The sequence below is a fragment of the Sus scrofa genome, chromosome 15, assembly GCF_054392235.1.
Source record: "Sus scrofa isolate SSC_HxYL_T2T_F1_AM1 chromosome 15, Sscrofa_HxYL_maternal_Yorkshire_Landrace_v2.0, whole genome shotgun sequence".
Taxonomy (NCBI): domain Eukaryota; kingdom Metazoa; phylum Chordata; class Mammalia; order Artiodactyla; family Suidae; genus Sus; species Sus scrofa.
The window spans coordinates 134,714,688-134,726,514 of record NC_139397.1 but is presented as its reverse complement, the minus strand read 5'-3'; the positions used below and the strand labels follow the sequence as shown (position 1 = coordinate 134,726,514).

Sequence of the window (11,827 nt, the reverse complement as noted above, 5' to 3'; positions counted from 1 at the left end):
ACTCACAAACCCAAACCTGGTTCCTTTCCACTCAAACACTCAGTAACTTTATTTGCCTTCGGCTGGTTTCTGGGGAGGGGAAGGGTAGGGCCGGCAGCAGCCTGGGCTTCATGCGCCCTCTGGTGGGCCTCAGAGGCAAGGACCAGAATCATGGCCAAAGCCAAAGGACTTGACAGTTGGGAGGCCACAGTCTAGGGGAGGGTTGCAGTGTTCCTCACGACTGCACCCCGGACACAGCTTCAGGAGACGGGGCATGATGGGAGGAGGCCCTGAACCTCTGACTCTCATACTCGCCCGTGTTGGATGCCCGCATGTTCTGCCGAGCCTTCATCTGCTTCAAACGGTCCTTGTCCACTTCCCGCTTGGTGAGGATGAAGAGGAGGATACCACAGGGGAAGCCGATGGCCCTAGGGGTGGGGAGATGTGCATGGGATTGGGGGAGGGGCCAAGCCTGAGCCAGAGGAGCTGGGGAGAATCCTCAGCTTGCACAAACACTGCAATATATCACATGTGTCTACTCAGCCTCTGTGCTGGCTGCTGGAGGGCCCCGCTTGATTCGGATCCTACCACTGCCCTGCTCAAAACCCTATTAACAGCTCTCCATCACTTCCTGGCCAAATTCGCATTCCTAGGCATAGCACAAAAGGCCTAATGTGGCTGGGTCTCTGTCTACCTTGTCATTTCTCTCCTCTTGAGCCTGACACTCCCCAGCATAAGCCCTGCCACCCTGCCCTCGGGACTGTGTAGGGTTCCTCAGGTAGCCCATCCTCTTCCCCTCTCCAGGTCTTGGCAAAGATTCCCTCTGCCTGAACCGCCCCACACCCGCTCCCAGACTCCCATTTTTAACCTGAGTAACCGCTACGTGGGAGGTACTTCTGTGCAGGTTAAAGGCAAGGAGTCACAAGATCTGGTGAGAATCCAGCTCTGAGCCTCAGTTCCCTCATCTGTGAAATGGGGATGTCACACTTATTTTGGAAAGACTAAAACATTACACTGTAAAGTATTGGCACACCTCAGGTGCTGGAAAAAATGTTAATTTCCCCCTCCTTTTCTTTTAACATTAGTCAATAATACGTACTAAAATCAGCGTCAGATCCAAATAACAATGCACTGAACACCTTGTAGGTGCTGCTACTATACAACTAACATAATCTCGTGGGAGTTCGATTTTCTCAAAGAGCTCAACTGGCTCTCACCCCAAGCTCCCCAAAGAGAGGATGAGGCCAGGGACCCAAATCTCAATCAAATTAGCTCAATTTACGCCACACAAAACCTACTTGTCTCTCCAATTCCACATACTTTCCCACCTCCCCTGCCCCAGTCCTCTGAGAGGCCCATGCTCACATCCAGCAATTCTGTCTCCACAACCTTGGATTCAGCTCACCACCTGAAACTTGGAGAAGTTTCTGGGTCCCACCCTCCCCTGGTGCCACTCCCCATTGGTGGGCAAAGGGTTAAAACTCACCAGGCTAGTCCCACAGCTTTCATGGGGTTCTTGCCCCTCTTTCTGGGAATGTATTCCAGCTCAGGGGGTAGGGGTTCAGGCTCCTCCTTGCACTCTGGGGAGCTCTGGCTTTGCAGTGCCCGGGTCCTGTTCTGGGAAGCCTTGTTAGCTGTGGCTCCTGAGAGAATCCCTGTGGATGGAGGCAAGGAAAGTCAGTGAGAGAGGATGAGAAGGAATCCCGGGGAGGAGTGGTTGTGATCTGAGGAAGGGGAGTGACTGCGGTCTGGAGTAACAAGTGCCAGGGAGAGTCCAGAGGGAAATGGGAAAATTGCCATCGAGGTGGCACCTTTGAAAGCCACTTCCACGTCACTGCGGGCTCATCACCCCGGTGCCAGGAGAGCGAGCTTCGCTGTTCTTCATTTCAGACGGCAGGATGTGAAGGACTGCAGTGGGGCTCACAAGAGGCGTATGAAGGAAATCCGAGAAAAGGTTTCCAAACTGCAGAATGTTAGTACTGGAAGGGAGCGTAAAGGTAGTCTACTCCATCCCCTCATTTTATAGAAGAGGAAACTGACGCCCCGAGAGACGAACTGCTTCGCCCAAGGTCAAACTGCTAATTATCCGGGGCTAGAACCCAAGCCTTCAGAAGCCCAGGGCTCTTTCCTCTGCACTGCGGTGAGTGTGAAACATCTAGAACGCGGGAGTCTAGAAGGCTTCCTCGGGGCTCCCTTTCGCTCCAAGACTCCAGAGTTACGGTGTAACCGGAAGGCTGAGGGGATGGAGTGGGTGACCTCTAGACAGCATCTTTTAGCCCCCTGACTCTTTAAGATCCTGCAGAGGGGTGCAGGCAGCAAACAACACCCTGACCTTCCGCTATCACTGAGCGAGATGTGAAAAAAAAGGGATCCCCTGCAGTCCTACCCTCCCCAGGGTCCCTCTCCTTACCCCGGAGGACGCGGGCATTTCTCGCCCCCCGGCCCTTCAGCGCCGTAGCAGCTACCACCGCCGCCATGTTCAGATCCCACCCCCCTTCACCGCGCTCCCCGCCGGGAATTGTAGTTTGCGTAAGGGGCCTCCCCCGCTCCTTCCGTCTGTCCTACAGATCAGAAACTACATTTCCCAGAAGCCTGCGGAGCGGACCCAGGAGAACTACTCTTCCCAGGAGACCCCGGAGGCGCGCACGCTCGCTTGTTTCTCTCCTGTTGGGGGCGGAGTCAGGCCGGGCGGAGTTTGGGTTCCCCCGACCACGCCCCGGGCTCTTCTCCCAACTCTGTCCTGTGATTGGTGGTTCAGCGAGTCCACCCCCTTCGCTATTGGTCGAGAGGCCGTCGCTCTCTCTGCCGGGTGGTCGCCTACTCCTACTTCCTCCCGGGAGGAGGGGCTCGAGTTCCGCGTCGTCGCGCAGAGCTGACTCTGGGAGGCGTTTGGGCCCAGAGAAGTGGATCCGCCGCTTGCGCCGCATGGAGTCTGAATCGGAAAGCGGGGCTGCCGCTGACACCCCCCCACTGGAGACCCTAAGCTTCCATGGTGATGAAGAGATTATCGAGGTGGTAGAACTGGATCCCGGTCCGCCGGACCCGGGTGAGAGCTGCTGATCCTCAGGCCATGGGACAGGAGGCGCTCACCCCTGGCCTTTGACCCTTGCTTCCCCTCCCTCCCCTTCTCCCCCCACCCCACCGGTCAGTCCCACTGACCTCCTTCGCCCTTTCTCTCTCCCCCAACCCCACACTTAGTTCTCAGGCCTGGCCGGGGTGGGGGTTCCCCTGACGCCTCCTCTGGCCCTTCCCCTCACACACCCCCTTCCCATCATCCCCTCGGTCCTCCCTTCCCACACGGTCGCTGGCCAACCCCAGGTCCTCAGACCTCTCCTGTCCTCCGTCCCACACGCCCCCCCTCCTCCCTGCCGCCTCTTCACCCCTTCTGTCTGACCTCACCTTGCTCTCTTGCCACATGACCCACCCCAGCCTCGGGCCTCCCCACGCTTCGCATCCCACTTACCGCCTGTCGAGCCTCGTCTTTTAACCCTCTCCCCAAAGCAGACGACCTGGCTCAGGAGATGGAAGATGTGGACTTTGAGGAAGAGGAAGAAGAAGAGGGCAATGAGGAGGGCTGGGTTCTGGAACCCCAGGAAGGGGTGGTCGGCAGCATGGAGGGCCCAGACGATAGCGAGGTCACCTTTGCATTGCACTCAGGTAGGTGCCTGAGGAGGTCCGTCATAAACTCGGTCCAGGTGGGCACTTGAGCATCAGGCGTCCCCTGTGTAGGGCACGTTATGAGGGACACAGAGGTGGGAAAATGCTGGCCCTGCCCTGGAGGAGCTCACGGGTAGGGGGGCAGTGCGATGGCATGGAGGAGAGCTTGGCTCTTGGAGTCAGTTGAGACACTTGGGTTCAAATCCTATCCCTGTTGCTTGCCTGTGTATGATCTTTATCAACACCGCTGCGTTTTAGTTTCTTTTTTCAACAGTTGTCATTGGTGAAAGTTACTTTAGTGTGAATTAGAGGTAATAGTACCTTTTGGAGCATGTTTTTGGTAGTCCTCTTAAAACATTAGCTCTCTCTTTTTTTTTTTTTTTTTTTTTTTTTGCTTCTTAGGGCCTTGTCCACGGCATAGGGAAGTTCCAAGGCCAGGGGTCGAATCGGAGCTGTAGCCTCCGTCCTACCCCGCAGCCACAGCAACGTGGGATCTGAGCTGTGTTGCGATCTACATCACAGCTCATGGCAACTCTGGATCCTTAACCCACTGAGCAAGGCCAAGGATCGAACCTTCAACCTCATGGATACTAATTGGGTTTGTTAACCATGGAGCCACGATGGGAACCTCAACACTAGGGGGTTCTCAGTGAGGAATCGGTGACACAGTGCCCTCCTCACGCAGTCCCTAGCTTGGTGGCATCCCATGCTGAGAAATGTAAGCCCAGGACACGTACCCTCCTCTTGTCCATGGCCTCAGTGTGGGGTGGTCAAGGGAGCAGAGGAGGGTTCTGCCCTGGAGGACTGGCAAGTTTGGCAAGCTTGGGGAGGGATTTCTCCAACAACCTGAGGCCTGAAGCTGAGAAGAACTTGGAGGCACCCTTCTTTTCCAGGAGGAAAGACGTGTTGCTCTGGGCGGAAGGGGGTGGCTTCCCAAAGGTCCCAGAGGACAGAACCCTAGGTGGGAGTCCAGTCCCCTTACTCATGGAGTATCTCTTGGGACAGCATCTGTGTTTTGCGTGAGCCTGGACCCCAAGACCAACACCTTGGCAGTGACAGGGGGCGAGGATGACAAAGCCTTCGTGTGGCGGCTCAGCGATGGGGAACTGCTCTTTGAGTGTGCAGGTGAGGGGGTCCGGGGGAGGGGCTTAGGGGGCTGGCCCGCTGCCGTTGTGCATCCAGCAGCCATTTGTTGATCTCCATTTGGCCCAAGGGCCCCAAAGAACAGAGCCCTGTGGGTCTAGGAGAGGGAGGCACAGATGGGCCAAGGGAGTCTAGGAGGAGGCGACACTGGTGAAGGCGTATTGGGCCAGAAAGGAGTGGGTGCGTGTTTCGGGTGGAGATGTGGAATGGACAGAATGGGGAACACGCAGGCCTGTTTGAGTGGGAGACCGGGGAGTGCTGGCTCCTAAAGCAGCTGTGTGTTTGGTTACCGGTTCAGCTGGGACCCATCCTTTTTTTTTTTTTAAATCCCAGTTGGTCCCTTCTGGGGGCCAGATGCCTGGGTCCCGTGTCTCTGGCACCAGACCCTGACGTTCTCTTCTCTCTGCTCACTCTTCCCTGCAGGCCATAAAGACTCTGTGACTTGTGCCGGTTTCAGCCACGACTCTACCCTTGTGGCCACAGGGGACATGAGTGGCCTCTTGAAAGTATGGCAGGTGGACACCAAGGAGGAGGTCTGGTCTTTTGAAGCGGGAGATCTGGAGGTGAGATCTTCAGAGTGGGATTCCGCTCCGTGGGGCCGGGGGCGGGGGTGAGAGCTTGGGGAGTCCCGGCTGCCTTGAGCCGGCTCGGCCAGCTCTGAGCCAGGGCGCTCCCAATGTACAGCAGGAGTGCCAGGCCTGCTCCCTGGGGCATCCTTGCTGACTCTGAGCAGGGAAAGCTCAGTGCGGCTCCGGGGGCCCACTTGTAGGTGAGATAGCATGCGGGGCCTCCTTGCTGAACCCTTCTTTCTGCCCAGTGGATGGAGTGGCACCCGCGGGCACCTGTCCTGCTGGCGGGCACGGCTGACGGCAACACCTGGATGTGGAAGGTCCCGAATGGTGACTGCAAGACCTTCCAGGGCCCCAACTGCCCAGCCACCTGTGGCCGAGTCCTCCCTGATGGTGAGAGCAGCTCTCCTGAGCGAAGAGGGGAAGGTCCCTGCCGCACGCTTCCCTGGCTCCCTCCTGGGCCACCTCTGGCACCCTGCAGGCTGCCCTTAGGAGCCCTGGCCTCCAGGGCCCAGAGCAGACAGCTCCCCTCTTCCCATCCTGGGGCCATGTCTGTCCCCTGCCCCCTTTGTTGTTACCCCACCCCTATTGCCTTGCCTGATGGGTCTGAGTGTATTGTCTGCCCTTCTCTCCATCTGCATCTCTGGCCCTTTAGGGAAGCGAGCTGTGGTCGGCTATGAAGACGGCACCATCAGGATTTGGGACCTGAAGCAAGGAAACGCGATATATGTACTAAAAGGTATTGGGTTTGGAGTTGCTGTCGTGGCTCAGCAGTAACAAACCTGGCTAGAATCCACGAGGACGCGAATTCGATCCCTGGCCTTGTTCAGTGGGTTAAGGATCCAGTATTGCTGTGAGCTGTGATGTAGGTCGCGGACACAGCTCTGATCCTTTGTTGCCATGGCTGTGGTGTAGGCCTGAAGCTACAGCTGCAATTGGACCCCTAGCCTGGGAACTTCCATATGCCACGGGTGTGGCCCTGAAAAGACAAAAAATAAATAAATAAGGGTCTCTGGTGGGGGAAGTGTTAACCTAGGCTTTTGTGGGGAAGAGGCTGAGACCTGGGACAGGGTGAAGTCTGACTTGTCCCCCTGCTTCATCTTAGGGACTGAGGGTCACCAGGGCCCTCTGACCTGTGTGGCCACCAACCAGGATGGCAGCCTGATCCTGACGGGCTCTGTGGACTGCCAGGCCAAGTTGGTCAGTGCCACCACCGGCAAGGTAAGCGGGACCTGGAGCCTGGCTTTAGGGCCTCGTGTTCCTCACGTTTCCTCCCCTTCCTCTCTTCCTTCACTCGCCTCCCTGCCCCACCGCCTTTCTGCTCTGTAGAGGACTGTTTCCAGGCCCTTCTCTGATCCCCTCTTCTGGCTTGTAGGTGGTGGGTGTTTTCAGACCCGAGACCGTGGCCTCCCAGCCCAACCTGGGAGAAGGGGAGGAGAGCGAGTCCAACTCCGTGGAGTCCTTGGGCTTCTGCAGTGTGTGAGTGTGAGCAGGGTCTCGGCCTGGAGGCAAGAGCAGGCGGCTTGGGGGAGGCGGCCTGGGCCAGGGGACCGGGGAGGACCCAAGGACGCTCCGTGAGCCGTCGTGATGCTCTCCTCTGCCCAGGATGCCTCTGGCAGCTGTCGGCTACCTGGATGGGACCTTGGCCATCTATGACCTGTCTACGCAGACCCTCAGGCACCAGTGTCAGCACCAGGTACTGGCAGCCTGGAGCCATGGTCATGGCCATGGGGATGGCCAGGCCTGGCTCCCGTCTGGTCCTTCCCTCAGGCCCATCATCCCTCCCTCCCTCCCTCCTTCCATGAGAGCTGGGAGCAGGTGCCCATCAGCTCTCCCGCCCCTGACCCCGCCTCCCTCTCGTACCCTGTTGCAGTCGGGCATCGTGCAGCTGCTGTGGGAGGCAGGCACCGCCGTGGTTTACACTTGCAGCCTGGACGGCATCGTGCGCCTCTGGGATGCTCGGACCGGCCACCTGCTTACTGACTACCGGGGCCACACGGCTGAGATCCTGGACTTTGCCCTCAGCAAGTAAGTGAGTTGGGCAAGGGCCGGGGTCCCCTGTGCGTATTCGGATGGTGAGGCTGGCACATGGGGCATGGGCCACAGGGCACTTGGGGTGAGTGAGGAGATTCCTCAGGGAAGGTGGGACCCAAGGCCTGGGCTTGCCGGGGAGGCCGGAGCACGGGGAAGCCTGAGGGAGCGGACGTTCACTTCTGTGGCCTAACGTCTCATTCCTGGGCTCGGGCTGGGATTGCTTCCCCATCCAGCCCCTCGTGGGTTGCTGGCTTCCCATGTTCCCTGCCTGCGGGTAGGTCAGCCCGGCCCCAGGCCCCAGGGCTCTCGGCTTGAGGATATGCTGGAGGAGGCCACCCGAGGGCCCCGGGGTGGTGGGCTTGGGGTGGACCTTCTGTCCTCCAGTCGCTTCCACCCGTGCTTTCTGTCCACAGAGATGCCTCCTTGGTGGTGACCACGTCAGGAGACCACAAAGCGAAAGTATTTTGTGTCCAGAGACCTGACCGCTAGTGGCCGCAGCCTCTGCTCTGTGTCTGGTGTGGAGGGGGCGCCGGGAGACCCCCAGCGACCGAGGCGGTAGGGGAGGAGGGAGGAGGAGGGGAGGGGCCTCGGACAACTTTCCAACCCCTTCGAAGTGACTTGCCCGCTCTCTGGCCCTTTCTTCTCTTAAGAGACCCGCCCCGGGGGCCCTTCCTTCCCCCGCCCTCGCCCAGACCTGGCGGATCCCTCGGAAGGGAGGTTTAGCCCTCTTTCTCTTTCACTTCCTTTGCTGGTGTGAGCCACGGGGGTGCGTATTTGTATGTGGGGAGTAGGTCCTTGAAGTTCCCGTTCTTTCCCTTCCCAAGTCTATGGGGGTGGAAAGGAGGAAGAGATACTAGTTCACAGATTTTAAAAATGTAAATAAAATATACTTCCCAGAGACAAGTCTGTGTGGATTTTGTGGTGCTGGACACGAGGGACGAGGAACCCGTGCGGGGCCTGTCAGGCTGAGGCTCCCGCCCCCTCCAGTCTGCTGGATTTCAAGGAGCCTGAGCTCGCCTCCCTGAGGCAGGGCCATCCTCACCTACAGCTGCCTGCCTGTCTGGAGTCGGAATCTCCCTGGGTCCTGCTGGCTCTAGGTTCTTACCGCAGCTGGTCACCTGCCCTGCTCTTGCTGAGATCCGGAATGAGATACCCATACACTGGCGGGGGGAGCTTTATTCAGTCAGTGTGGGGTCAGAGAGGTCTGGCAGGGTCTCTGATCCAGAGGCATGGGGACCAGTGGAGGTGGGCTTGGCGGTTGAGATGGATGGATGCTTCTAGTAAGTGGAGCAGCAGCCCCTCCTCTAGTTCAAGTCAAGGTCCACGCTGCTTTGGCAGCTGGTGTGGTAGGAGGTGCCAGGGCCAGGACTGCCCTGGGGTCTCGCCCGCAGCACCCTGAGCCACCTCCGGGCGGCCGCCCTCCAGGGGGCTGTGTAGCGATGATCACCCAGCCCCATGGCCACGGGCACGGCCGCCGCACTGGCGCTGCCCAGTGAGATGAGGGACAGCAGAGTTCCCGGCCCCAGCGGTGGGCGCTGCTCATAGGCCAGGACGGAGAGGAGCAGGGTGACCACGTAGGGCCCCCAGCACAGCCCGAAGAGCAGTGTGGCTCCGGCCTGTGCCCTGGCCTGCCTCCAGGTGAGGGCCCGGGCCAGGGCCGAGGGTGCACCGCGGCACACGGCCCGCTCCAGCCGGCGGATGTCCTGCAGCTGGCGGTGGGCGGTGACCAGCACACGGGCCGAGAGGAGGGCGGCAGCGCCCACGGCGGGCAGCAGGAGGCCATAGACTTCGAGGTAGAGGTAGGGGGCTGGGAAGACAGTCCGGGAGCTGCAGTTGGCACCCGGGACCCAGTGGTTCCAGCCCAGAGCGGGCAGGCTGGCGAAGAGCAGGGGCCCGGCCCAGGTGAGGATGAGGGCCAGCCGAGTGCTCCCGCGGGGTCGCAGAGGCCGCAGCACTGCCATGTAGCGCTCCCCGTGCACCAGCAGGAGGTTGGCGAGCAGGGAGAGGAAGGAGAAGTTGGGACCCAGGTAGAGGAAGAGGCAGGACCAGTAGCCCCGGCGGCTCTGGTTCCATAGGCCCGGCAGCGTGGGCAGTGCCAGCCCAGTGAGCAGTCCAGCCAGGAGCAGACTCAGGAAGAAGCAGCCGGCAGGCGGGCTGCGCAGGCGGCGGTCCCCAGCGATGCCCAGGGCCAGGAGCAGGTTGGCAGCAACGATGAGGCTCGCCAGGGCCAGGGAGAGGCCCAGGGTCCCTGAAGGAACAGGGCTGGCCACCTCCCTGGTGCTGTTGGGTGTCATCTTGGGCCTGGGATCAGGGGAGGTTTGGAGCAGCAACAGGGGTGCCTGGATGGAAGATGGGGCGGCCAGAGTTAGGGTGGGGCCACAGGTCACTGTCTTCCTGGCATGTCTGCGTGTTAATCCAGAGGTTGCCGACCAGCGGACTAGGGGCTGTATCTTGTTTGCTGATACACATCGTCCCCCCGGTGAATTGCCAATTTAAAGCGACATAAACATTCCTATTTTTGGCTTTTGAGAGATCAGGTCCTGTACGGTAGCAACCACCTGGAGCTGAGTGGTGGCTGCCTTCAGATGGCTCCCCACAGTCCCCCCTCAGCCACTTGGTCCATTTCTCTTATCTGCCTGGCCCGTTCTGGGCAGCTGGGTTTATGTCTTTGTTTAGACTGAAAAGTGGATCCTCTCAGCCCCAAAACATTTTGGCCATGCCTTCCTGCCTGCACCGGGCAAGGCCTCCAAATTTAAGCTCAAAGGATAGGATAGGGTCTGGCTGGTGTGTAGGTTTCTGGCCAGCCAATAGTTGACGGCCCCCTTCAGGCTGGCGGGGCTGGACCAGGGGCTGGGATGGGCAATAAATGAAGAAGTTGGCACCAGTGTGGGAAGAGATGGTGGTTTCCTAAGACTGGGGGGGGGGGGGGAGCTGGCGTCCATCTGAGGCAGGGCTCGTGGAGCACTTGCATTAGTGGTTAGTGCTGATGCCAGGGAAACGGGTGGCAGCGAGGGGGTGCCCTGTGCCCTGCACCTTCCCTCCATCTGCCTTGTCCCTGGTTACAGCTCAGTGAGCAGCCTCCGGGTAGGACTTCCAGCCCATAAACTTGACACATCCGCACCACACTAGCAACAGGGCCTTTCCTGGGAACCGGCGGGTGGTGGGGGGGGAGAGTTGCGAGGGGAGGGAGAGGGGGAGGGTTGGTAGTGACCAGAGATGCCAGTGGCAAGGAGGGCTGAAGTGAGCCCAGGGAGGGAGGAGGGGCCGCTGGGCAGGGCCTGGCTCTGCTCTCCCCGAGTCCTTCCAGCATTATGGGGACAGGGATGGGGGATGGGGACGGGGGAGGGGTCCTGGGCCCTGTGGGAACTCCTGCTTCTGTCAACAGGAAAGCAGCTGCTGTTGCTAGGATTAAAGTCAACAAGGAAAGGATTCCTACCTGCACCCCCATCCAGGTCAGAGGATCAGATGGCCCCATGGCCACCTTGTCCACCGGAGGTGCTGCCCCTTCTAGAGATCCCCAGCCTTCCCCAGGCCCCCCAAGCCAGTTGCCAAGCCGCTGCACCCCTTTCCCCTCCCTCGGCCTGTTTCCTCTTCCTGTCTCCCCAGGGCCCTCCACTCGTTCATCTCGCTCTCTCCAGCAGCCCTTCAGTTTCTGTTCCCCTTCATCCTCGCACTGTCAACTTTATTAAACCCCAGGAGACCTCAGGGTCTGTTACTTCAGACTTGGACTCTGGGGCCATGGGCTGGAGCTCGCAGCCCTCCGCTGGAGTGAGTCTCCCAGCCCACTTCCATCAGAGCCGCACAAAAGGCAGGGATGGCCCCCGGGGGCCACTTCCTCGTGGTGTTATGGGTGCACTGGCTGTGGGACCCGCACACCCCAGAGGCTCTGGTGGCTCGGGTTGGGTGGCACGACCTCTTCAGGAGCTGGGGTGGAGGTGTCCAGGTGTGGCCGGGGCTGGGTGGGGCAAGGGAAGGGGAAGGGCTACTCACATGGCTGTGGGGGCAGGTCTGGCTCGCCCAGCCTGGGCTTTTCCTCTGGGGGTCAGGGGGTGGCCACAGCCATTGCTGCAGGTCGTCTGGCGATGATGTCTGGTGTCCTGATGGGTGAGGGCATGGTGCCTCCACTCTGCGGGGACAGCAGGGCCGGGATTCTTCGCTGCCCAGGCTCTGCCCTCGCCTGGGTTCCTGGAGGGATGGAGCTGAGGCTGGCGGGGCTCAGCCTGGCCCCGCCTCTGGGGGTGGGACCTGGCACACCCTGAGCGGCAGTCCTGGGAGGGCTTCCTCCCCCTTTCTCCAGGGCCCCCTCCTTGTCCTCCCGGACCAGGGTCTCCATCTCCAGCCACTGTCCATGGCTTGCCATCAAGGTGGCAGGTCACCCAGCTTGGAGCCCTCTGGCCTGCTACCGCTCAGCTAATCTGAGAAATGCTTTGCAGTTAATGAACACT

General features: G+C 59.8%; 3 protein-coding genes across 8 annotated transcripts in view; 1 reads left to right on the top strand and 2 right to left on the bottom strand.

The window, feature by feature from the left end:
• The window catches only part of PNKD (PNKD metallo-beta-lactamase domain containing), a 160,917-nt gene extending 158,443 nt beyond the window's left edge, over positions 1-2,474 (bottom strand). For 3 of the 4 annotated variants that reach the window (XR_014830154.1, XR_014830155.1, XM_021076195.2), the window contains exons 1-2: positions 2,390-2,474; positions 1,466-1,634 (exon numbers count right to left, since the gene is read on the bottom strand). Coding sequence is in view for 2 of the 4 variants with exons in the window: in XM_021076195.2 (XP_020931854.1) it covers positions 1,466-1,634; positions 2,390-2,456 (236 nt within the window). In the remaining 2 variants the exon portion in view is untranslated. Of the gene's footprint in view, positions 1-20; positions 408-1,465; positions 1,635-2,389 lie in introns of those variants that run through there. The other variant, XM_003361265.5, reaches the window with a different exon arrangement.
• A 347-nt stretch (positions 2,475-2,821) lies between these two features.
• On the top strand, positions 2,822-8,282 carry AAMP (angio associated migratory cell protein). 2 transcript variants are annotated; one of them, XM_021076200.2, is made up of 11 exons: positions 2,822-3,025; positions 3,484-3,636; positions 4,642-4,761; positions 5,203-5,342; positions 5,597-5,741; positions 6,004-6,087; positions 6,454-6,569; positions 6,724-6,827; positions 6,954-7,044; positions 7,222-7,376; positions 7,796-8,282. In XM_021076200.2, the coding sequence occupies exons 1-11, from the start codon at positions 2,905-2,907 to the stop codon at positions 7,869-7,871; spliced, it is 1,305 nt and encodes a 434-aa protein (XP_020931859.2). In that variant the 5' UTR covers positions 2,822-2,904; the 3' UTR covers positions 7,872-8,282. The 2 variants fall into 2 exon arrangements, with proteins under 2 accessions (XP_020931859.2, XP_084856601.1); XM_085000475.1 differs by having other exon boundaries at positions 3,481-3,636.
• Positions 8,283-8,540: 258 nt separating this feature from the next.
• On the bottom strand, positions 8,541-11,561 carry GPBAR1 (G protein-coupled bile acid receptor 1). Of its 2 annotated transcripts, none has more exons than XM_013984487.3 (2): positions 11,373-11,561; positions 8,541-9,721 (listed from the first exon to the last, which is right to left on the bottom strand). In XM_013984487.3, the coding sequence occupies exon 2, from the start codon at positions 9,674-9,676 to the stop codon at positions 8,687-8,689; it is 990 nt and encodes a 329-aa protein (XP_013839941.3). In that variant the 5' UTR covers positions 9,677-9,721; positions 11,373-11,561; the 3' UTR covers positions 8,541-8,686. The 2 variants fall into 2 exon arrangements, with proteins under 2 accessions (XP_013839941.3, XP_020931860.2); XM_021076201.2 differs by lacking the exon at positions 11,373-11,561 and adding an exon at positions 10,819-10,975.
• Between the last annotated feature and the right edge of the window lie 266 nt (positions 11,562-11,827).

Excerpts from the sequence above, each read along its gene's own strand:
- AAMP (XM_085000475.1), top strand. The coding sequence starts at position 2,905 with ATGGAGTCTGAATCGGAAAGCGGGGCTGCCGCTGACACCCCCCCACTG. Across the intron at positions 3,026-3,480 it reads TCCCGGTCCGCCGGACCCGG|CAGACGACCTGGCTCAGGAG; the intron begins GTGAGAGCTGCT and ends CTCTCCCCAAAG. Across the intron at positions 6,088-6,453 it reads CGCGATATATGTACTAAAAG|GGACTGAGGGTCACCAGGGC; the intron begins GTATTGGGTTTG and ends GCTTCATCTTAG.
- GPBAR1 (XM_021076201.2), bottom strand. The coding sequence starts at position 10,857 with ATGGGGCCATCTGATCCTCTGACCTGGATGGGGGTGCAG. Across the intron at positions 9,722-10,818 it reads TGACCTGGATGGGGGTGCAG|GCACCCCTGTTGCTGCTCCA; the intron begins GTAGGAATCCTT and ends TCTTCCATCCAG.